The sequence below is a fragment of the Cebidichthys violaceus genome, unplaced genomic scaffold, assembly GCF_023349555.1.
Source record: "Cebidichthys violaceus isolate CVI_PGR_0920_01 unplaced genomic scaffold, fCebVio1.0.p SCAF_1, whole genome shotgun sequence".
Taxonomy (NCBI): Eukaryota; Metazoa; Chordata; class Actinopteri; order Perciformes; family Stichaeidae; genus Cebidichthys; species Cebidichthys violaceus.
In genome coordinates, this window is record NW_027176262.1 from 6,840,404 (window position 1) to 6,865,459 (window position 25,056).

The window sequence follows — 25,056 nt, forward strand, 5'->3', positions numbered from 1 at the left end:
CTCCAGTTGTCAGATTATACGTAAAACAATCAAACAGAATCAGTTGAATGCAATTTTTGTGAATAGAACAGCAGAGTAGAATGTTTTACCTTTTGAAATCATAATAAAATTCAACCAATTTTCTTGTTATAATGACTCATCTTAATTCTGTCCAGTCATGACTCTTTGCATGAGAAATGGTAACATTTGTCAACACATGTCTGTTCCTCATATCACTAAACTGAGTCAACATCCTACAAATATTGACTTGTCCAGCAACGTCAACCGTGCATGTATTGAGGAAGTTGATCAGATGATCGTTCGCAGAGGCCAATTCGTTTCCAGCGTCAATACTGTCACGCCATATTCACTTTGAAAGAGCAACGACCAGTGAGGAAACACCAACACGCTACCAGCCAATGATCAGTCACTTCATCAGTCAGTAACTTCATCACTCACTGAGTGAGTCAGTGACAGACTCGAGCAGGCCTTGGTTTGCAGTGGTCCATCCAAAAATGCCACATGCCATCTGACAGATATACACACAGGCCTACATTAAAGCACATACTGCACATCGATATTAATATGTAACTACCCGCTTACCTATATGTGTTATTATCATCTCAGGAGAATCATGCGATTGCTTGCATGTGTTTACGTGCAACTGTGAGCGAGTATGCACCTCTGTGTCTGTATATTGTGATTTTGATATTATATTTTATAATTTTATATATAAACTCTATATTGTATTTCAGCTAACTCACTGATCAGTTTCCATTTAGAATTTGGAATAAATTATTTCTCAAATATGTCACCCCTTGAGTCAGCTTGCACTCTATGGGTGTAAAGTTTGCACCAGGACGTTTTCCACACAAATGTTCATACAAGTTATTGTTTATTATGGGCTTCCTGGCTAATTCCTGGCATGGAAAGGAAGTGATCACTTTTTGAATACAAATGGCAGCTGTGTACATGCACACATACACACACACACACACACACACACAAAAGGATACACACCCACAAACCATTCTCACACGCACGCAAGCAAAGAGGAAGTGGTGTTTTCTCATTTGATCTTGCACACGCAATCTTAGTCTCTCATACAGTCTCTCAAACCACAAGCAAAATACACACGCACACAGGCTTTCACACGCCAATCTGACTTTTTTGTCTCTGACACCCACTTGCATTATTTTTCTTTTATCACACTTGCATGCATAAAGGCACACAGGCGCGCGCACACACACACACACACACACACACACACACACACACACACACACACACACACACACAACCATGACCTAAGCCCATGGGACTGATGCTCAGTTTGTTTGATCTTCTAGAAAACAAGGTAGCCCTGGCAAAGCCTGACTAAAAATATGTCACATGCAACTTTAGCCCCACACTGTCAACAGCCAAATCGGGTGTTTCATGTCCCTGACAATTACATTTTTGACTGCCAGAGTTTGATGACAAGGCCAGTCACACAGCTGTCATTGTCACACTTTGTGACAAAGCTTTGCATGACCACATTGCCCCTCATATATTATTAAAAGAGTTCAGACATTGTTTGTATTTAGAACTATAATACAACCAATGTCTCATATCAGACACATTTTCAGAGTGTATGAGTGTTTCAAGCTTCTTATTAAACCCTGTGTGGAAGCTTAGTGTGATCGTCCTTCCTGTTTAAATCATGAAGAATTCAGCACTTCACTGCCCCTTTTAGACTTTGAATTGGAGACAGGCCTTAGGATCTTCTTGGAGTTTTTTGAAGTATCTTAAATGGTCAAATGCCTAATGTCATTACTGTGTGTGAGAAAGAACACACACTCCTAAACTGGTGTGTCAATGTATCCTTTGTCTTCCTCCTTGATTTTGAAGCTGGCTGCCGCCCTGGAAGAGCAGAGAACCCAGAATGCATTGCACCTGAGGGAGCAGATGGAGGAGTCTCGCAGGGAGGTGGAGTTAGAGCTGACAATTCACAGGGAGAAGAACCAACTGCTGCTTCTACAATACCAGCGGGACAGCACACAGCTTCAGGAGAAGGTGCATACATGTTAATTGTAAATAAAAATAAAATGACACTGAACACTACACAATACTACATTGCAGTAATATATCATTGACATGCACTTGTAATAGGCAGCTTATATTTGTTATGTTTAGAATATAAATGCCCTCCTCTCCAGCTTTCCTGTTCTGTCCCCTTTCTTCACATCTTTCAATCACCATATTTTGAGAAGAAATCAAAAAAGATGGCATGAAGATAGATTATCCTGTGGTTGCAGAGCATATGACAGACCATGCGTCACTCAGGTTATTGACTTTTTTAACTTTTTATTTTTCTTGCCTTCACCTTCTTTATTCTCCTTTGGTCTGTCCATTTTCTCTCTTTGACTTTCTATGCTATTGTCAGTATTTATGTGTAAGTTTCATATGTGTCATTAATTCCCTTACATGCATTCCGTATTATTGGAAACAACATTATGAACACACGCTCTACAGACTAGTGACACACACACACATGCATGCATGCAGACAGTGTGAATGACTCTGTGGTTAGTCTCTGTATGTACTGAGGGGATAAAGAAAGACAGAGAGAGGCATCAAATCTAGACAGTAGGGGTGAGACAACAGAAAAACAATGACACATTAGGTGAGCTGGCTTCCTATTGTTACCACACACTGAAATAAATATCCACCCACAGTACAGCTTATAGTAAGAGTAACAACCAAAACACAAGGACGTTTCAATAAACCTACAATTACTAATATGACTTGTAGTGACAGTTGATGAATTTCCGAAGTGTTGTAAAACTGAAAATTCCAACTCTACCCCTTAAGCTTCCACTGTGCCTGGCACTGCATATTCCCCATCTACCCACTTCCTGTGCAAAATCTAAACGGGGTAACAGAAAACACATTGCCTCCAACAAATGGCGCAGAACCTCATTCATGTCAGCTTGATTTCCATGTAATCTTTGCTGCAGATTTGGGTGAGTCAGTGTAAGGTCAGAATGCTAAAAAATATAATTTCTTTTGGTATTTCAGATAATCACATATGTACATATATACGATGAATGAAATTCATGAATTAATGAGCAAAGAGCAAATCCCAAAACGTTGGTTTCTTTGATGTTTCTATCCATTTGACAAAACACACAACAGTTAAAGAGTCGTAATTCAATGAAAATGTAAAGATCCACAAATTGGAATCTACTGTTTATTCTTCTCCAGCTGGAGGAGAGAGAGCAGGTGCTACGAGGACTGCAAGACAAGCTGCAGGAGGAGAGGAGACGCAGGGTGGAGGAGAGGAGGAGGAGTGAGGAGGAGATACGTCAGGAGCTGCAGCGCTTCCAACAGCAAGAGGCACTACAGCTGAGCCAAGCTAAGGCTGAACTACAGCTGGTGACTGAGAAGAATGCTGAACTTCAAGAAGAGGTGTGTGTATGTCATTGTCTGTGCATGTGTCTTACCAATGTTTCTCCATTGTGTGGTGTTCAATTGTCCACACAAGAATAAGAAATACAGAAAATATTGTCACTGTACATGTGAAAACAAAATGAGATTTGCATTTGATTTATACTATTCTACTGGTGTGTTTCTGTTCCAACGCTATTTAAACAGAGTTGAATTTAGTACGTGTGTGTTGTTGTGTGTGGTCACAGGAAAAGGAAGTGAGTGAGCATGCATACAGTCACATACACAAACAAACACAATACCACACAAGCAAATACTTGCCTTCCGGCTCAACTTTAAATCTAATTTCTCTTAGAATGTTACCTTGTTTGTCTAAAGACGCAAGTTCCGCTCTCAACATGTCAACAGCAAGCCGGCGGCTCATAGCTACGGCAAACGTGCTGACAGAGCCAACAGTGTTTACAAAACTGATGAGAGTGAACTTAACCAGTAAAGTTGTTTAACCAACACGATGAGCTCAAAGACACTAAAAAGCTCTGCACAGCTGCAACTGCAGATTGGATGGTGATTCTCCGTGGGGCTGTGGCGGCCCTCTCTCACATTAAACTTAGTACTTTAATCCGTTGCTGTTGTAGCCATTAGTGCACCTTTATTATTGTAAAATCCTCAGTCAGCCCAATATCATATTCATTTGCACGTGGGTAAGATTAAATCTTATGTAGAAAACATAACACATTCCCAGTTGAATTATAAACGACGGGGCAAAGATCCCACTGAATAATTTATTTAGCATTTCATCCTTAACTGTTGTTCGTATCATGGTGCACAAAAGTGACTATACTGTCCATTGTACGCAACAACAGAGGATTCATTGAAGGCTGCGAACACTGGGTCTTTCTATTAATTTATATAGGATAGGATGCTTCGTCGAAGGTGGATGATTCGGTAATATACAAGGCAATCAATATCACAGAAAACCCATCAATAAAAGCATCCATCCGAAGTCTAGAAAGGTCACTAAGTCAATTCACTGCCTCCTATCCTCTTCTCAGCACTTCTTCATTGCCTCCTTTCCTTCTCCTCCACCTCACTCTCTCATTCAGCTCAGCTTTGTCTTGCTGCAGTCAGACAGCCCTCTAACAGCCAACCCGCTGTCTCTTTAACCGCCTCCCTCTCAGACTGCCTGTCCAGATAGGTTCAGCCGGTTCAAGGTGCCCTGATGCCAATTTCACAGCTGACATGCTCTTTTATGTCATTCATGGACCTTCAGCACAGCAGCTCCTTCCCCCAACCACCCTTTTCTTTCTCATCTAATTTAAAGGGGCCATTTTTTACTGTGCTGTGTTTGTGGTTTCAGAGCAGATCAATCCGTATAATCCCTTTAGATGACCTTTGATTTTTATTTCTTTTTTCCTTTCTTTCTTTCTTAATGTCTTTCTTTCCAGCCTTTTAACACTGTCCTTCAGTTCTGTCTCTAATTATCCCTCTCAGTTCTTATCTAATTCAAACCCTAGCTTCTATCATCCTGTTCTTTAGAATAGTTGTATTGATCTTTGGATGTTTGTATGTGTGTGTTGGTTAGAGATAATCAGGTTTTGATCATGACCTTGTGATATCGCTCTGTTGCCCAGATACCGTTGCACTGTTGAGGCATTTTCATCATTAAGTGTTAGAGCATGTGTGTGACCTTTTAACCAGTCAATTTTAAAGATACATCACTAAAAAAGTCATTTCAGGACTGAACAACACCAATCAGACCTAAAAGTCTATTTAATTTTCACAAAAACGGAACAAAAAGAACTCCAAGGAAAATCAGAACTATGCTACTTAAAGCATTTCAAAAGGACATATTTACCAATTTTTTCCTCATTTTTCCATAACCTTTGTATCTCATTGGGCGCCTCTACCAACACATGCTGAACCTGATGACCTTATGTGGCTCCTGTTTCTAGTTGTATCCAATAAATCAGCACACCAGTCACCACTAATACAGAATCTCAACTGGAGCAGATTTGCTTTGGCTCCCCAATGCAGTCATGATTGAAAAGCCAAGTCCTTAGTCCGCTTCCTTAGAGGAATACGTGTGAGTGAATGTGTTTTTTCAGGCCTACCAGTGACTTCATTTACAAAAAAAGTGTATGTTATGTTTAAATTATTATTTGCACATGTTTTATTTTTGTTTTTTTGAGCTCACTGCTCACTGTGTTTTGTTCCAAACTTTTACAATCTATCTCTCGAGCGCAAACATTATCTCCAAACAAGTTCATATATAATCTTGTACATGCACGTCATTCAATGGCTGATACAGTATGGAGATGAGGTTAGAAATTAGTAAAGCTTCGGTGTGTAATTGTGCACATGGGCACACACAAGAACACACACCCAAACACATTCTGGTGGTGCCCCATTCAGTCCCTCCCCTCCCTCCCTCTGCTTTGTATTTTCTGTCTGCTCCCTCCTAAACGCTTTCACTTTGTCTTTCTTTCTTTATTTTGTCTCTCTCTCTCGCTCTGTCTCTGTCTCCCCCTGCCTTTCTTGTCTCCCTCCCCCTCCCCTCCCTCTCTGGCCTGATTGCAGATGGACAAGAGGAAAAGGTCACTGTGTCTGGGGGAAAAGACGCCTGACCTGTAACCTCTCACTGAGGTCACACAACACACACAACGCAGAACAGACACACATGCAAGGTCTTATGGTTATATGTCTTAACTGCATTAGGGTCTTTGGCTGTGTTTTCTTTGTGTGTGTGTATGCGTGTGTGTGTGTGTGTGTGTGTGTGTGTGTGTGTGTGTGTGTGTGTGTGTGTGTGTGTGTGTGTTGCCGCTGGAATGTGGTTTACAGTGTTAGATTAAAAGCAAGGGCTCTGTGGGCCTGCGTGTGACTTCCATCTAATAGCCCTGTAATCCTGCTCTCACTATGGAGCCCCTAATGATGGCTGTCTCTCTCTCTCTCTCTCTCTCTCTCTCTCTCTCTCTCTCTCTCTCTCTCTCTCTCTCTCTCTCTCTCTCTCTCTACCGCTAGACTGGCATGCAAGACATCACACGCATGCACACACGCAGGATGTAACACATGCCAGCATATAAACAGAGAGGAAGGAGACTCACACTACAAGTCTTGCATACACACAGAAAAAGGAAGTGGCCAAACACGCATGTGCAAACTGTCACACTCACAATAATTGCAGACAATGGCATAAGGCGTGACACACCGCACATGGAAACATGCATATTGAGGCATATAGGCACTTATTAACACATACGCATATGTTGACAATTATAGACATAAAAAGAAAACCATACCCAAAATATGATCGTAAAAAGAGAGAATACACACATTTACTACATGTTTTTCATATTTGGGGATTCCTCTCACGGAACAGTCAGGACCAGATTTAGACATGTACACACACAGAGATGGTAGAGCTATATGTCATTCCTTAAAGGAACACTTCAACCCCAAAGTGATCTTTTGCATATAAATCACTCACGCTGTGTTATGTAGAATTTTTGACGCAAACTTTGTTTTTCTCACAAGCCTTCATGTTGAAGAAAATCTAAATACGGAGAGAAAACAAAGTTAATGTGGGCCACGTTTACTGGCTCACAACTGGATAAATATGACTTTGATTATACTGTACGAGTTGTGTCACAGATTGTAAATGGATGTTGTCATATAGTTTTAGTAACAGTTACTTCAATTTATCAATAATTTTACTTATTGTCAGCAAACTTAAAAGATATTGCTGTATAACTGGCATTGCTAAGTCAGTTCATTGACTTTATAAATATTCTACTTGAGCTACTGTAACTGTGTGACTGTTTTAGCATTTACCATTCTCTAATTATCACTTGCTAAACGGCAGCCACCGTGTTATTTAAAAAAAACATGTGCCGAATGTGTAAGCTAATGACTTAGGACTGGTGCGGCGTACATTATATTAGACTGCCAACAGGAATCTGCCAGAATCGTTCGTTAAAGTATCTGTTAAATTCTAGTATTTGCGTTTGTTACCCGACCATTTTGGGATGCATACAACACAAGTCTGTTATCAGTCAGCAGATGGTCAAAATGACGTAAAACCATTCAAATGGCACGTGTTTGTAATTAAATGAGCCAGTGAGCAGTGTTTATGGACGTGTGCCATACTGGTAGGAAATGCATGTAAAGTAATGAGAAAGCTATGAAGGGCCTTGCGAGAGCAGCATTTCTTTTTTTTTTTTTTTTTTTAACTTTGGCTCAGGACTTGAAGTGAGCAACTTTCCTTTGTCTGTCCGGCTGTCATATAACAAGAGCTGTAGTTTGTTTGAATCAGATTCACTGACAGAGGCTCTATTCCTCAGTAGACCTGAAGATGTAAACAATGTAATGTCTCACATGATAACCTCCCACCAATACATTCAGTGTATATTGTTTAGTGATCCTGGAAAGAAATGCACTAATATTGTATATGCGTCTGTATGAATAGTTCATGTAGATATATTTTATTTGTGTCTGTAGCTTGATGCTGTTTTGCTGGGGATTAATTGGTGGTTATTTCATCTATGTATTTTAAAATTTGTGCTGTACATGCTATTAATACTGGATCACTGTGACTGTGTTACAGTGGCTTGGTTTTGTTTACCAAGTCTCTTTGTTTATGTCAGTGTCAGCGAGCTGCTCAGAATTACCATCTCTATATTTGGCATCCTGGCTGGGCCTCTCTCATTACGAAGAGTGAATGAATGAATGACATCTATCTTAAGATATTAGTACAGTATTTTGTATTTTCTGTTAAACAAACGAGTACATAAGTCAGCTGTATAACACGGCCAGACTCCAGCTCTGTACTTAACTCACATACATGAGTTTATATTGATTTTGTCAGCTCACTCTCAGACAGAACGTGAATATGCTTATTTCCCAAAAGGTATCAATTTTTGGCTTGAAACTCTAATACTACACTCTAAATAACTTTCTTAAATACTCGCTCTCTCTCTCTCTTCCCACTCTCCAGGTGGCGTTACTCCAGGAGACAGTAAGAAGGGAGTGTGAGGAGAGGGAGGAGCTGACTGCTGCTCTGTCTCGAGCACAAGGGGAGCTTCTTGGCCTGCGATCCCTAGCGTCTCATCAGGGCCCCTCAAGGTCTCCTCCAAACCCCATGGAGAGACAAACACCCCCAGTGAACAAGCATTTACATCTCCATAGTCAAACCCGGGTAACTCTTACTCGCTCTTTGAACTCCCCGAACACACTGCGACCCCCCCCTCCCTTTACAGACAAAGACAGAGGCCAAGGCACAGATGGAGAAGGAGCAGGGAGGAGTTTAGAGTCTCGGAATCGAGATGAAAAAAGACGAGAGGGGACACTGCCCAGACTGAAAGCCAGCAGCACAGTGAGCGAGGTCAAACGAAAGGTCCATTTAGCGATGGAGAGGAAGGAGAGACTGTAATAAGCAATCAGAATGAAGGAGCATAAATGTATTACATAACAGTTAGTGCAGCGGTTCAAAAATAATACACGATTTCAGTGTTGTTTTGAAATATTTTTTATAGTATTTTAATGTTAATCATATTATTTTAATAGTGTTCTAATGTTCCCATAGAGTATAATAATACCCACAATTTAGTCATATCCCTATAATTGTCTTACTTATGTACAAACAAACACACACTTTATGCACAAAATACAACTACTGAGTCCTGCTCGAACAGCAGTAAACTCCCCACACACACACATCTCTGACAGACATGCACTTGTTTTCTCACAACCCAACTCACGCAGTCTCAGTGGCACGCACAGGATAAACACACACACACACACACACACACACACACACACACACACAGCCTGTCACAAGGGCAGAGCTGAAGGAGCATGACAGCGTGTCCCTTGCCACCCGTGGACACAAAGAAAAGGCAGGCAAACACAAAAGAAACTGTAAGGCAAGCAACCCCAGACACACATGCACACACACACACACACGAATTACCCAGCCCTCACCAATCAGGCATTGTGTGTTATTGACATCATTCACTCCGTGCAAGGTCTTTCCATCCCTCCCCCCCTCTCTTCCTCTCCCTCTACATTTGGGATGAATTGGCATGATGGGAGAAATGTGTGAAGTGTGTGTGGCATGGAACTCATTTCCCCGCTTACTGGCACACATGGAAAGCATTTAGTTTGACTTCCTCGTGTCCCTCGCTTCCAACCCATCTGTGAGACAATGCCCATGCACATCGTTCACACAGAAAGGTGGGATGATAATGATTTTATCCTGCCAAGGTTTCCTCTGTTTGCCAAAACACACACATATGGTTTATAAGCTTACGGTCTCGGTCCGTGGGGAGAGGACGTTCTGAAATATATAACAATGAAAATTCTGTTTCATTAAAAGCTCAATTTCTACCTCGTCTGTTTTTGTCACGATGGTTAAAATGGAACATTTCCTACTACACATGACAAAGTGGTTCATGTTTTTTCCTGAAGTTAACTGTCATGAATTCTGAATATAGAAATTTTCTTAGGTTTTTTATTAATTTTATGAACTTTGTTTGCATAAAATATTTATAAGATTTCCTAAGAAATCTTCCCCCACAATTCACACTCCCCTAGCTGCCCCTTTATGAAAAACAGCAATAAATATTCCGTTCCTTTTGTGCTCTGCCGCTGACTCTTTGTTGCCTTCCTGTGGCCTTGTGTGTGTTTACTCATTGCATGAGACTTTGCCGTGTGTGTGTGTGTGTGTGTGTGTGTGTGTCTCCAGTGAGTGATTGTTTCCGTCCTCGCCACCATCACTCAGTTTTTTCAATCAAGTAATCCCACTGAAGGACATTGATTATACAGTAATCATCACAATGTGGTGTGTGTTTGTGTGTTTGTGTGTGTGTGTGTGTGTGTGTGTGTGTGTGTGTGTGTGTGTGTGTGTGTCTTACATGTGCACTGAATGGTTAGTTTTTCAATACAAGTGCCTGTTTCTGTACCAACATTACTTTTCTTTCATTCGCATTGAGCAATATAAAGTGAGCAAAAGTGAAAAAATAATTGAGCTTGACAATTCATTTACAAAACTCAAGGTCCACTTACTAGCTTGTTCCGAAGCTTCTGCCCTGATCAAATGGTCTTCATCAGCAGATGAGGTTTGCTCAGTTGTCTTTGAACTGTATGTGAAACTTTCCATTGTTCTGAGCTCTTGTATTTAATTTTGGCTTAAGCGCTGAGCTTGACGGTTTATTCTCTTTGTCACTTTCAGCTTAGATTTTAATTAGGAACTGTCTAATCAAAGAATAACTAGACAGGAAGAAGAAGATGACCAGACATTTGTTGCCAACTTTTAGTCCTTGACAGTTTTAAAAGCTCAGTGCAACAGATACCTTGATGTCAGTTCCAAAAAGATATTGAGGTTTTATACCAAGCCCTATAGACCCTTTTTGTGGCAAACATGTAGACTTGTCAAAGCAGGAAAAGCACAAGTGGAATTAATAACATTAATAATGTTTGAATTCTATTTAGCTGCTTCAGTTCCATGGCTCTAGTATTGTTCATGTCACACTGACATGGCTGACTGGGTCACTTGAACAGAACAGAGCCGTCATTAATGTTACTATTTCCACCTCTCTTTTTTTTTTTCTTCCTGCTTTGACAAAATGTCTGCCGTGAAAAGGGTCCAGTCCAGACATATAGGCTGACCTGTTGTCAACCGCTCACATTCTCCCTGCACATGTTCTTCTGACCGTTGACATTTCCTTTTATCCCGGCTAAACTTCCTCCCACCGTGACCTGCATGTCTGCTGCGTATTTTAAGAGATAACCTCTTCTTATGCCAGTCGGTGGCATAAAAACACACTCTCCCAGCTTCTACTCACAATACACACTGTTCTGACAACACACACTTTTCTCCAAGCTCCCACAAAACACCAATCTCTGTCTGTCTCTCTCTCTCTCTCTGGCACACACACACACACACACACACACACACACACACACATATAAATATGTCTATTTGTCAATATTCTTTTCATCTCTTTGGCCTCATTTTATTATTCAACCACTGTGACCCTGTTTCTAAAAAGGAATTCCCTCTCAGCCTCTCTTTCACTTTATTGATCCAGTTAGCTCTCTCTTTTCTACACCTACCTTAACCTGGTGCCCTTCCTAGTTTATGTGTGTGTGTGTGTGTGTGTGTGTGTGTGTGTGTGTGTGTGTGTGTGTGTGTGAATAGATACAACTCCTTGAAATACTTCTACGTCTTGATATATGTATGTAACAGGCTCGAAACATAAAGCACAATTACGTTGACATGAATGTTCGCCATTAAACATTCAAATGTAATCAGCCTTAACAAATGGCCACACACACAAACAGTCATATGTAAACACACCAGGCATGCCTTGCACACACATTTGGAGTGTGATCTCCTCGCAGTAATTATCATAGCAAGGCAGGCATGCACACGTGTCCCTGGGGAATCTGTGCAAGTTGCTCGTAAACACACACACACACACACACACACTCCAGGGAGTGGCGTGTGTGTATAACTAAGCCCTTGTTCGTCACTGGGCGGCCCTGAATGCCTCTCTCCTGCGTCGTTTTTTGGTCGTTCCGGAATTCTGCTGTCCCGTGAGCCCTCCCACACCCTATAATTAGTGTCACCCGGGCAACCGGAGAAAGAATGCTCAGCATTCTTGTCGTCGTGGTAACTGCGTAAGTGCGGGGGACCCGAGGTGCTGGTTTGTAGGTGTTGGTTAATGACGGGGACAATGAAACCTCAGTCTGCCACCTCATGTGGTGTATTAGGAAAACTCAGGTAGGTAAGTCTGTGTGTGTGTGTGTGTGTGTGTGTGTGGGGGGGGAGATATCTGTCTGCCCCTTACATGCTACTATAGAGCCTCAAACAGGTTATGAAAGCAGACCCTTGTGCCATGCCAATCATGCTATTGCTTACAAAAGCTTTAGACACACACACACACACACACACACACACACACACACGCATATAATCTCAGGAAATAACCAACCATGGTGGGATTAAACTGTTCATGGGACGTAGGGTAATAATTTGCTCTTGGGCTCCTATCCCCACCTCACATTTCCTCCCCTGTGAGTTGTGTATGTATGGTCCCTGTGCTGTACACACTGCACACAGCAGACTAAACGTGAAAACTTCTCTATATTTGCCTGATGTCCCAGTAAAAAAACCAGAGCTCTTGTTGCTGGGAAAACTACCCTGCCACAGGATTGCTATGTGTCAGTTAGTTGTGTTGTAATTTGACTAAAAACAACTGTATCTAGGACTACAGCATGTAGCATAATACTGTACAAACACGATTAATCTGAGGTAGAAGTCATTATGTTAACACAATTTTTTTCACATAATTTCAATTAATCCTAATTTTACATACTTAAATTTGTTGGAAACCACCAATAGAAACAAATTATTTAAGGTCTTAAAACTAGACTTCTAACAAGACAAGGTATCGAGATTAGGTAATAAGGCAGGATCCGCCATAGTTGATATTTTACTTTTGTGGTGCAAATTTTGTTTTTTTCGAATGAACGGTAAAACAGACTATCAAAACGTACACGGACCAAATTCCCTCACAAATTTGTAGTTAATCAAATTACAAAATACCAAATGATTTGCAGTGCAACTTGAGTTTTGGCACCCTGTGTGGGCCAATTGCTATCTTTGCCAAAAAAAACACCAAACAACAACAGAGATAATACCAGCAAATACAACATTCACAGAAACAAACTACAGACACACACTGCAGCAGTACAGGCCCACAAGTCACTTGTTGGTAAAACTGTTTCAAACATAGCAGAGGCTGCACTGCAGCATCAGGCTGTTGGTGGGGATTCTGTACAAGGTCAGTATATAAGTCCTCATAAGACAAATTGTAAACACACAAAGACCATTGCTTCATGGGGCACCTGATTTTCAGAAACCTCAACTGGTGGGTCTCTAGTTCTCTCTGCTGTCTGAGTTTAGTTACTGCAGGGCTTCAGGCTACACCTTCCTGGAGGCTGAGCAGTGAGTGAACACAATGTTCCCTGTACTAACTGTTCACATGAGGCTGCGCCTTCTTTCACAGAATCAATGCCTGAGTCCTAAAATCAAGCTCAGAATTTGTCTTAAACCATTTTGTCCTGGTCGCCCTACCTGTGTTACTGCTTTAAACGGTTAAACAGAAAATCACAAAGCTGATATTACTGACTTCCTGTACACTGTGTGTAAAATACGACAGCGATTTCATAATAAAATCTAAGTATCTGCTGTGACTCATAGTTCTCTTAATTGGCGGAGGGATATGTTCCATGGGTGAGAAGTCAGGACTTTCCCGTAATGTACGTCACTGAAACCGTTGGTGGTGAGTCGTTTCCTTCTGTTGCCTTCGTATGACGTTGGAAACAACACACTTACCTACTAAAATAATGAAATTATCTAATAAGATGCCTATATTTCTAATATGAAGTGATATTTAAGGAGCTAAATACATGGGGTAATTTAATTAATTGTAAAACTGAGCCTCTATATAATTATACTACTACTTAAAATTAAATCGGTTAAATCGAGTGAGACATGTTCTTGTTTAAAACCACTTCTCTGCTGCTTTCTTTATGGATGCAGGATTTGAGGGTCTGTAGTGTTTATTAAGATAGTGAAACAGTTTTGACCAACAAGTATTATTTGTTTTAGCATTCATTTGTCATTATTTTTCATCTAAAATACTTTTTATTTGAAAAACTGAGCTCTCATAGAGCTCGTGAAGGAAGCATGAGATATCATCATTTGTAATAGAACAACAATGGAGCCATTTGTATCTCAGATCAGCGGATCTGTTTATTAACTATTTGTATAATGCGTGATTAACTTTGTTTAGACTGTTGGAGTGTGCAATGTGCAGTGTTGCAATCTCTAGACAAGTGAGAGAAAATAAGAAAAATAACCGGTAAATGACCGACCAATTGATTAACGGTGAGATATTAAATGCATGTCACACTCCAGTGAAGTTGAAAAGTCATATAGTTTTTGTTCAACGCTTGAGTATCGAGGGACTATTTTATCGGCGCGGATGTGCACAAACGTTTGCGTCCAGACAAGGCGGTTACGTCACGTGCTTTGTCAGTCACCCTGCTCCGCCGTCGTTCCTTCGAGGCTGGAAGAGCTGTTGCTGAAAACCGAAAAATCTCTATTTTTCTGGGTGAAAATGGCCGCAGGTCCTCTCTCTGTCTCGTCTAACGCATCCACAAACAACGATGGCATCCTCATCGGTGACAAAGTTTACTCGGAAGTGTACCTCACGATCGACAACTCGCTCATACCGGAGGAGAGGCTCTCTCCGACGCCGTCGATGGTCGACGGCCTCGACTTGAACACAGAGACCGACCTTCGTATCCTCGGGTGTGAACTGATCCAGTCGGCGGGCATTCTCCTCCGGTTACCGCAGGTAAACCTCGAATACAACGACTGCTTCGTATTATATATCTCGGTGTGTGTGTTTTATTTGCACTGAGAAAATGTTAGTATTTTTTCATGGCCTGGTGTTAGCTGTTTGCTAATGTTAGCTTTTGTAACGTTGGCGTGGTGTAGTTAAAATGGCGGCGGTCCATTGTGTAAGGTTAGGCCTCCATATACAAGAAGTCCAAAACCTAAAGGTCTGTATTTCTCGACAGGTGGCAATGGCAACGGGGCAAGTGCTGTTTCATCGTTTTTTCTACTCCAAGTCCTTCGTCAAGCACAGTTTTGAGGTAAGTCAGTATAAGCCTCTAACTCATTATCAGTCCGCCGGTTATACTAATGTTAGCATAGCTTAATGTTAGCATAGCTTATATCGTTGTGGTTACGTTTCGTGGCGGCCATGTTGTCGATACGTTGTACCAGCATTTATGAACTGGTGTGAGACTAAGAGGAGACCAAAAGGAAACTAATCAAACACTCGCATTACAAGATTAACACCGAATCTAAACATTATTCATTTTCTTTAGTGGAAGACCGCACATTTTAAACAAGTATTGAGAACGTTGCACCTGTAAATTTATCTTAGTTTTAAAACCTTGTTTCTAGATTAAATTGGTCGTTGGTTGGCAGGTCAATGCAACATTATACATCTTCTCATTCTCCCAGTAATATCAGCAACTTTAAAAACTCCATTTATAAAACTATAGTGTTTCAATTAGTATTACTTCAAATATTTGATTGGTCCGTCTGAGAAGTGCTGCTCTATATGGTAAATGCTCAATCACACATTCATTGTGATGTGCAATAACAAAATTATATACAAATTTATAATTTCTTTAAAGCTGTTCTATTCTCAGATTATAACTTAATTCTTCCAGAGATATTAAAATGATAGCTGCCATAATATAAAATGGGGGCAAAATTGGGGACATTTCTTGATTGTTGGTACATTTATGTCTCTTCATTGGTATATTTGAATGTGTTTGTACTCTATTATCTCTGGATGCATGTCATAGGTTATTATACTCTGTCTTCCAATCGTTTGTTTCAATCATCTTCTTTCCAGATTGTTGCGATGGCTTGTATCAACTTGGCCTCCAAGATTGAGGAAGCACCGAGACGAATACGAGACGTCATAAATGTTTTTCACCATCTGAGACAGATCAGAGGCAAAAAGTAAGTGTCGCCATTGAACCCAGTCTTCTCTTTTTGGGAAATAAAACATAATTTTGTTACATGGATCATGTTGTATTATGTTTTTCGCTGTGAAAGTGTTCTTCTGTATATCCTTGTACTCTAAACCATTTTAAAACTTTTCAGTTTCCGCTTCACTGGTAGTTTCTGAAGTGTAATTGTCTACCTTATAACATCTGAGTTTGACATTACACTGAAATTGATATCATGACAAACTCACTTTTAATAATTGGCGAGCACTTTAAGACGAGGCACCGTGGCTTTATTAGCACGTGTGCCTTTTGTCTTCATAGAAATCTGTTCATGTCTATTCTATAGACCGTGGCATTAACGTGGCTTCTTTTTTCCCTTGCAACCAACTAACAGCGACCAGCTACATTTACCAAAGCCTGGGTGATGTGGAATGGTACGTAAGATGAAGCAGTCGGCATGACAACCATGATGCAAGGGGGTCTCTCCTCCCCCCCCCAGGGCCACCCCACCCCCTCCTGTGGGAGACGCCCCGTGGTCTGAACCCCCGTGGGGCACTGGGATCGGGGATGACAGGTTGGCCGAAGGTCCTTGGCCCCCCGGGGCGCCTTGAGGACTCCTGTGGTTCAATCTTAAGCTTTTGGGTATCTGTCCGTCACTCTGCGGACCGTTTGGGTAACGTAGTCTCCTTCACTGACTGCTCTTCACCGTGCATCTTGTTTGTGCTTCAAGAGTAAGAACCCCATTCACCAACTGTCTGCCAACCCATGGCTTTTATAGAAATATCACCTTGTTTGTTGACATTAGAGTAATTCATTGGATACATAGTAGGCCTTGTGGCTTCTGTTTTAGTTTAGGGTCAGTGCATGCACTGTAGCTTTATGATATTGGTATTAAATTAAAGGGAATATGAATCGGTTAAGTGTAAATTACGTGTAACTGTAACCGTGGTGCACTTGAAGCAGGTCTGTTGTTTTAGATGTGGATTTGGACTGTTGGTTGTGTTAAATAATGGACCTCACACAGATAATGTTACCATGCATGTGGCTTTTAGCATGACAGTATTCACATTTAATTTTTTTGTTATTTGAGACATCAAAATACTAGATTTTGATTTGAAATTTGATCATTGTTTGTGAAGATGCTAAATTATTCTTAAAGTGTTTAAAGTTCTTATTCTGGTGTTGTGTATAATAGGGAGGCCGACACACCGTCTGTTTACAGATTTATAGATCAGAATGCATCTAATTTTACGGTTAATGCGGTCATTTTAATGAATGCTGAAAATCTGTTTGTCTGCATTAGTAGTATTTGAAATAATCTGTGTTCAACCAGCAGATGTGTTGTAGGTTTGTACAGTGTTCTGTTTGCAGTGAAGGTTTTTGGTCTGGATATGCTGCTGTAGTATGTATAAAAGTCAAGTAGTTTTGGTTACTTAATATATTATTAACTTAACTGGTGCATACAGTACATACGAATAGGTGAGCATGACTTGTGACATCTCGTCATAGTAGTTTTGAGTTTTTATTCTAGTCCACGTTTGAAGATTGTACAATATTTTGCACGTTGCGGTCGTGATGTGGCCGATGGTCTGAGTTGATATTTCTGTAACAGCTGTGACACATGGTGAATGAGGTAGAAGGCTGTCTACAAAATCCCATAATGCTTTCACGTGAACCACAGGAGTCCTCAAACCCCAGCAAACTGTCAGGCATGCAAACAGTTAAACCTGTTGCTTTTAGTTGGTTGAAACGGAAAAAAAGAGAAAAGAGTGCAAGAAATCAAAAGGGCACTTTCTTTATTTATTTTTATTTCCAAAGGGGGAAACATTATTTTATTTTGATTCCTTTATGAACCAGGACTCCAAGTTCATTGATACTTGATCAGAACTACATAAATACCAAAAACCAAGTCATCAAAGCAGAACGGCGGATCCTGAAGGAGCTGGGCTTCTGTGTGCATGTCAAGCATCCTCACAAGGTGAGTTCAAGCCACACTCAGACCTTTTTAAGTTGTGTTGCCCAATGTAGTTCAGCTATTGCAACATTAAGTCAGGTGCAACCACACAAGAAGCAGCGTTTGCAGACTATTATGAAGCATCTGGAGGAGTTTCTGTGTTTTTAATGTACAGTCGTTTTATGATTTCAGATCATCGTCATGTACCTTCAAGTCCTTGAATGTGAGAAGAACCAGACGCTGGTCCAGACGGCCTGGTAAGTTCCTCCCTAGTTCTCCAATGTCCATCTCCCACAGCAGCAACCTGTGTCATGTCTGCAAGAAGTGCCACCAGACCTGGGCTAAATATTAAGTTGAACGAGTTTCAAATGGTTGAATCGCTTGAAGAGCACTTGATTTATCTGCTATAGGATCTCGGAACAAACCCATATGTGGAAACAACACCACCTGTCGGATAAGTGATGTTCAAGTGCCCCCATGTGTTCTTAAGCACAAATTTTGAAAATTATTCAACAACCATTTCGCCCAGGTTTGACTGCGACGTTCCCTCACTCCATTTTAACCCTTCCACCTCTTTTTTTTTTTCTGATGGAGCAATTTTTTTTAATTGCAAACCTGTTGCGTGTCTCACTCTCTTGTCTGCCCTTACATGGCTTTGCTGTAAAGTCTGTTTGATTTGCGGTGCTCGTGGAACTTGGTTTAACTTTGTCCTTTCTCTCTACTCTTTGATTAAAGGGTAGTCCATGCTGGTAAGTCACATAAAGAACCTCTGAACTCTGCCTCCTCCAACCACATGACCTAAGGAAGCTCCCCCCATTGGCTGGCTGCCCCTCTCCAGACAGCCAATCCCAATGCCGAGATTCACTGAAGGGGGCGGGCGGGCCTTTCCCAACAGCCAACATCATCTTGTTTTCTCTTGGGTGTCCAAAAGGATTTGTATTTTTTTGGTCTTGCTACAAAGGTTTTAACTGTAATACCCAGTTTTGCTAAGTAGCTACATATACATTTATATTCTGACTTTTTTTCTAGTTTACTTGCATCTAGCAATGAAGTAAACTTAGACACAACAGAATAACTTTTTTTTTTTTGACCAGTTTACCTGCCTATTTTTTAATTATTATTTACAGTAGTATACTGTGTCCTGTCCCCAACTTACTTGGTGTCCAGACATGTGTCTGTCTTACAGGCTGATCCAGTTCTCAGGTTTTTCCTCCACGGACCTGTCTCACCCACGCAGCAGTCAGAATCCAGCGGCCATGTGTTATCTATAGTAGCGTTAACATAGCGGGTTCACACTGACATGCCAAAGTGCAGGTCATTTGATGAAGGCTGGCTAGACTGGAAGTAATCCCGGTGTGGCAATGTTGTTATTAGATACTTGCGACATCCTTCCGGCAGAGCAGCTCATGTTATTTGAGTGGGTGGAACTGTGGAACTTGACACACAGTATTCGGAGACTTTTCACTGCTTTGTGATTAGTTTTTTCGCTGGTTGTAGTTCCTCTTGATAATAGAATGGGATCAGTGTCGTGCTAGTTTATCGGGGTTTAACCATCATGTTTCTGTTATCACATGTTTTTTTGTCTTTAGGACTTCTATGTTTCTTAAGGACATAGATGCTCACACCACCCTGTACTCCCCTTATTCACATCCTGGCCATTTTGTCTTTCCTTTTTTTCCTAACTCTTCATGGCTAATCTAATTTAACCATTGTCCCAGACAACCCACTGACACATAATCTGTTTCTATCACAGAGATTTCACTTAACCTAGGTAGTGAGGCCTAGATTGCCACCTAATGTCTTTTTAGATGAGTTAAGGTGAGGTTGAAGACGATCAGTGGTCTCCCGGGGGTTCGCTTTAAATCGTGGCTGGAAAGCTTTCATTTTCATTTAAAAGTGGTTGCTGTTTTGCAGTCGAGCCTTCCAATCAATGTGAGTATCACAAGCAGGTTGTGCGAATATTCGACCCGTGCTGCATCATTTGATGACATCAACATGCCACTGACTCCCAGACTCTAGCTGTCGTGCATGCCACCATACATGCTGTGCCTCCCTCTTCTCTCAGATGTAACTGTTTGAAAGCAACTGCATTCTCGATGAATCTGTTGAATCAGTCTGTCTGCATGCCCCCTCCTCCCTCCTCCCTCACACGGCATGTGTCATAATCTCAACCATCATTAGTCTTAATCTAGCTACTCAAAGGTCAGTGGTAAAATGGTGTTGGCAGGTCTTCAGTAGATTTCTTTTCTCCCATTTGTGTCTTCATGCTTTACCTGTGACATACAGCACTCCCATGGATGCCCCAGAGAGAAATGGACAAAGTTAAAATTTGATAGATCCAAGTGCATATCGCTCTTCAGTACTGTGTAACTTAAACTGTGTAACCGCTGTCTTTATCGCTATCGGGGCTTATGATTGATTTGATTCTGTTAGGGCCTCTATTGGTCTAATCCTTAGACGGCAGCCTATACTTGAGTCAGTGAGCAGTTAGTGTTGATGCTTGTTCAACAGTCACCCACCGGAGATGTCTGGGTGGTGAAGAGGTTGTTTCTTAGTTGTAAGATTGAGCTGAGTTTTAAAAAGAAATGTAAAATCTAAATCTTTATCAGAAAGTAAAAAAAAAACGTAAAGCCCTGATAAATCAGCCGAGGAGTGTTGTCGATCACTGGCGACTGTAACGGCCTGCGGCCAAAGCTGTGACACGTCTTAAGGTGTGTCGGTGTGGGTAAGAGGTGGCTTTGTGTAGAGAAGATGCTATGTTTTTGTTTCTATGTGTTGTTTTTGTCTTTCTAGGAACTACATGAATGATACCCTGAGGACAAACGTGTTTGTGAGATTCCAAGCTGAGACCATCGCCTGTGCCTGCATATTCCTCGCTGCTCGAGCCCTGCAGGTAGTTTTCACATTGACACAAATGCTTTATCATTGTTTTTGCACTAATTGTTGTCTACTCAAATTCTCTATAGCGCTACAGTACAGTACCGTTCAAATAATAATACCTTTTGTGCATGTGTCTCCCAGATCCCTCTGCCATCCAGACCTAACTGGTACCTGCTGTTTGGAGCCAGTGAGGAGGAAGTTAAAGAGGTCTGCATCACCACCCTCAAGCTCTACACCAGGAAGAAGGTAGGCCTCTTTAGAGAGCACAGTACTAGTATGACTGTGCATCATATGAATAATGCATTAGTTAATAGATAGTTGTGGAAATATCTGCATTTCAATATTTTAGCATGCTTCATTTCATCCCCAAATCTTTGCCCTAGACTGAAAAGTCTACTTTTGGGATTAAAAGCTTACTTGTCTTGGTGCATTGAGTTCAGATACGTTAGTTAACGACATTTATAATATGGTGTTATTTGCTCACAGTAGTCTGTGTAAACTGACGGCGTGATTTCTTCCCCAGCCGAACTACGACCAGATGGAGAAGGAGGTGGACCGGAGGAAAATGTTCTTGGCAGAGGCCAAGCTGAAAGCTAAAGGCCTGAACCCCGACGGTACCCCTGCATTGTCCACACTGGGGGGCTTCTCTCCGGCTTCCAAGCCCTGCTCCCCAAATGTGGCAAAGGTGGAGGAGAAGTCTCCAAACCCCCAGACCCTCAAACCCGTTAAGAAGGAGCCAGAGAGCCGGACTCAGGTCAACAAGAGTCCACACAATGGGTAGGAAATACACACACGTTTTAGCAATAGTCCTCCTCACTTTTCTTTTGCCTCTATTAAGTTATTCAGAGTACAAGATGGCTGTCATGCCACTTATCTAACAGTGTTTGTCTTTCTATTTTCATTAGTTCCTAATATATATGGGGCTTTTTTTTCAGCTTAAGGAAAGACATGAAGATTGGGAGGAACAGCAGGAGCAGAAGTCGATCTCGTTCAAGAACACGTTCCAGGTCTAGATCCCGCTCACCTCGCAGACAGTAAGATCACTTGTTTATGTTCAAATATTATAGTTAAACATAACTTTTATTTATGTTTAACTAGCTGAATGTATTGCTCATCTTCCTCTTTTGCTTCTCTTTCCACAGTTACAACAGCAGACGCAGTCGCTCAGGGACGTACAGTTCTCGCTCACGCTCTCGCTCTCACAGTCGTAGTCCATCGCCCCGGCGCCATCCGCCCTCCCCCCTCCTCCCCCACCTCAAGTCCAAGTCCAGCCACCACGGCAACAATAGCGACTCCAAGCCCAGCAGCCGCCACAGCAACAGTGGAGGTGGAGGAAGCGGTCACAAGAGGAAGCGCTCGCGTTCTCGCACACGGTCCCGCACCCCGGTCAAAGTAGACCGGGAGCGGGACCGAGAGAGGGAACGGGAGAGAGACAGAGACCGCGGCTCCTTTGACCTCGCCACAAAGAAACACAAACACGAGCGAGGAGGTGGCCATCGAGGAGACCGGAGGGAGAGGGAGAGGTCTCGGTCCTACGACAGGGACCGGGAGAGGGAGCGTGGCCACAAGAGCAAACACCACAGCAGTAGTGGGCACTCAGGACATAGCCGTCACCGCCGCTGAGACCACACACACACACACACACACACACACATATACACACACACAGGCTCTCTCTGGGACTAATGGTCGCTGAAGCATTTTCAGTATACTCAAAACTAAATCAGATTTTTGCCATGTTCTCAGAATGCAGTGTGCCAAATCAGTGTAACTCCCAGTCTTTTCATTTAATGAAGTAACATCTTGCAAGTTCTTCTGAAGGTTGAATGGTTGCACTTAAGCTATTATGGAAGTCCAACAAATATCTGCAACCTGTCGGATGACATTGCCGACATGTCATCACACTGCAGCGCTGCCACGGTAGAGAGAACGGGTCAAGTTTGGTTTCATTTTGGGTATATTACCAGCCTCGTACAACATAGTTGGGTTTCTGGGTTTCTCATATGCATCTGGAAATTGACCATTTAAACTACATGACTTCAACTTTTTAATTTTGTTGGCCCAAGTCTAATAAGTAAATATTTAGTTTTTTTTTATTTAAATCGAATTTTGCCTCGTCATCGGTGGCAATTCTGGAAACAATGTTGAAATTACCTAAATCCTTCACATACCTTCTGCATGTACAAACGTCTTTGTTCTAGAATATTCATTACTTTGACTCATCTACACAACAGCACACTTGTAGCTGATATTTGGCAGAGGTGGTTGATGTTGTGTCTCTACGGATTGGACGTGTGTGTCTGAGGAACCCAGGCTGCAGCAGTATCTACCAGCATTCAGTGGACTATTTGTAGGTTTACTAACCTTTGTTTCACCAGGTCAGACATGATCCGTGGTTGAGGGAAGGCACCAATGCAGTGTGACATCAGTCCCAGACCGGTTGTCCTGCCCTCCCCCAACTATACGTTTATCTTCATTTTTCCCATGATACCTCCACCCCGCACACCACAGCCATCTCTCTAGCCTACCCTTATGTTCTTAGTTTTACATGTGAAGTTATGGACTTTGGGAAAACAAAACTTATTTACAGTGTAAAGATGGATCGATATCTGCTGACAAAATGTGAACGCTTTGATTTATAAAAGCGAACCGCTCAGTGGAACCATTGAATGAACAAATGTAAAATAAAAGCGATCATTCAGGAAGATCAGTATGTTTGCACATTAAGGGACAGGTGGGCGAGTGGTATTTGTTTCCATCTTCTTTTTTTTGACATGTTGCTAAAGCTGTGTTTTGTACAGTTTCAATTATAGATCTATGTTTTTCCTTTTTTTTTTTCTTTTTTTTTTTTTTACAGCAGGGGTTGCAGACTTGATTTGAAAAAGTTTAGGGTTGTCAATTTGTTACACTGGTTTTTAGTCTGCACGTGTTCATGTCCAATTTTTATTCAATAATAAATGAGTTATGCCACTGAACTCTCTGGTCTTCATTGAGTTGGACTGTTGTAACCAAATAGAACAGCACTACATATTTGATGTATTAAGAGGAGAACAGACATTGGTTTTGTATCCAATGCATTTGTCTCAAATATCACCAAATGGCCCCGGCTACCCCCTCATCTCAAATCTGTCATAAGCAGAGGAAAAGTGTATTTGACATGATTTGTGTACCCTAAATGTGAAGCCAAGTATTGCTGGGGGGTAAATCCTTAAAGTGTGTGTTGTGACAGCCAGAGGGTGCTGTCGGCCTTACTAATACAAAGTGCTCATGTCTTTGAGAAGTCTTGTCAAATTTCGAGTTGGCTCTTAAGACTAGTCATATTTTCAGCAGGCAATGGTTTAGGGAGCATACCCACATCGGGTTTGTTCCCCCATACGGAGTGGTCGAAGTTCCCAATCTTCAATGTTGCTGTTGGCAGAAAGCCCAATGACAAGACACACACACACACACACACACACACACACGTAAACTGACTGAGCAGTCTGAGGCTTGCTTTGCAGATTTTGCAACAGGAAGCCAGTCCACACTGCCAAAGCATTGAGGAGCACTCATCTATGATGCACATTAAAGCACCTTCACATACCGGTCTCACACACACACACACACACCATAATATCCACCGTTGGCCTGACAAATCTGTAAATCCTTCCTGAGCTTTTTATATAACGTTTTCTATGGCAGAATATACTATATTTTGAAGAGAATCTGACACTCTACTGTGATATTTTTCTGACATACTATAATATGACATTTTTAAAGACATTTTTCTACATATGGATTGACTATGTTGTAACTTTAATATGTTGTTCATTCTGCAAGATATTGCTCTTCTGCCCAGTTGCTCTCCCGGAGTTTTCCTGCTTTTGTTCCCTGTTAAAGGTTTTCTTGGGGGGAATTTTTCCTTAATCCGATGTGAGGGTCTAAGGAAAGACAATGTCGTATGTTGTACGGATTGTAAAGCCCTCTGAGGCAAATTTGGGGTTTTTGATATTGGACTCTACAAATATGATTGAATTGAATTTCTTCCTGGCATTTTACATCATACTATACTAAGACATTTTGTATGACATTTTGAAAGCCTGCTTTAAAATATGACTTTTTAAAAATACTATACCATGAAAGTGTACAATGTCATTTTCCATGCTACACCATACCAAAACATTTTTGGGCATAGAGTTTTTGTCATTTGTTTCTGACATACTAGGACTTTTTTA

The 25,056-nt window shown here is 41.4% G+C and overlaps 2 protein-coding genes across 4 annotated transcripts in view; both read left to right on the forward strand.

The window, feature by feature from the left end:
* lekr1 (Leucine-, glutamate- and lysine-rich protein 1) overlaps window positions 1-9,874 on the forward strand; it is a 72,788-nt gene extending 62,914 nt beyond the window's left edge. Inside the window, exons 10-12 of the mRNA XM_068714979.1 lie at window positions 1,870-2,034; window positions 3,226-3,429; window positions 8,399-9,874. Of these exons, the coding sequence (XP_068571080.1) occupies window positions 1,870-2,034; window positions 3,226-3,429; window positions 8,399-8,833 (804 nt within the window). The 3' untranslated portion in view covers window positions 8,834-9,874. The remainder of the gene's footprint in view (window positions 1-1,869; window positions 2,035-3,225; window positions 3,430-8,398) is intronic.
* A 4,629-nt stretch (window positions 9,875-14,503) lies between these two features.
* ccnl1a (cyclin L1a) lies at window positions 14,504-23,817 on the forward strand. 3 transcript variants are annotated; one of them, XM_068708614.1, is made up of 10 exons: window positions 14,504-14,831; window positions 15,058-15,132; window positions 15,909-16,018; window positions 17,866-17,986; window positions 18,155-18,219; window positions 20,756-20,855; window positions 20,984-21,088; window positions 21,366-21,619; window positions 21,778-21,876; window positions 21,985-23,817. In XM_068708614.1, the coding sequence occupies exons 1-10, from the start codon at window positions 14,592-14,594 to the stop codon at window positions 22,463-22,465; spliced, it is 1,650 nt and encodes a 549-aa protein (XP_068564715.1). In that variant the 5' UTR covers window positions 14,504-14,591; the 3' UTR covers window positions 22,466-23,817. The 3 variants fall into 3 exon arrangements, with proteins under 3 accessions (XP_068564715.1, XP_068564732.1, XP_068564723.1); XM_068708631.1 differs by lacking the exons at window positions 20,984-21,088; window positions 21,366-21,619; window positions 21,778-21,876; window positions 21,985-23,817 and adding an exon at window positions 18,698-18,711 and having other exon boundaries at window positions 20,756-20,845; XM_068708622.1 differs by lacking the exons at window positions 20,756-20,855; window positions 20,984-21,088; window positions 21,366-21,619; window positions 21,778-21,876; window positions 21,985-23,817 and adding an exon at window positions 18,698-20,730.
* The last annotated feature ends 1,239 nt before the right edge of the window (window positions 23,818-25,056 follow it).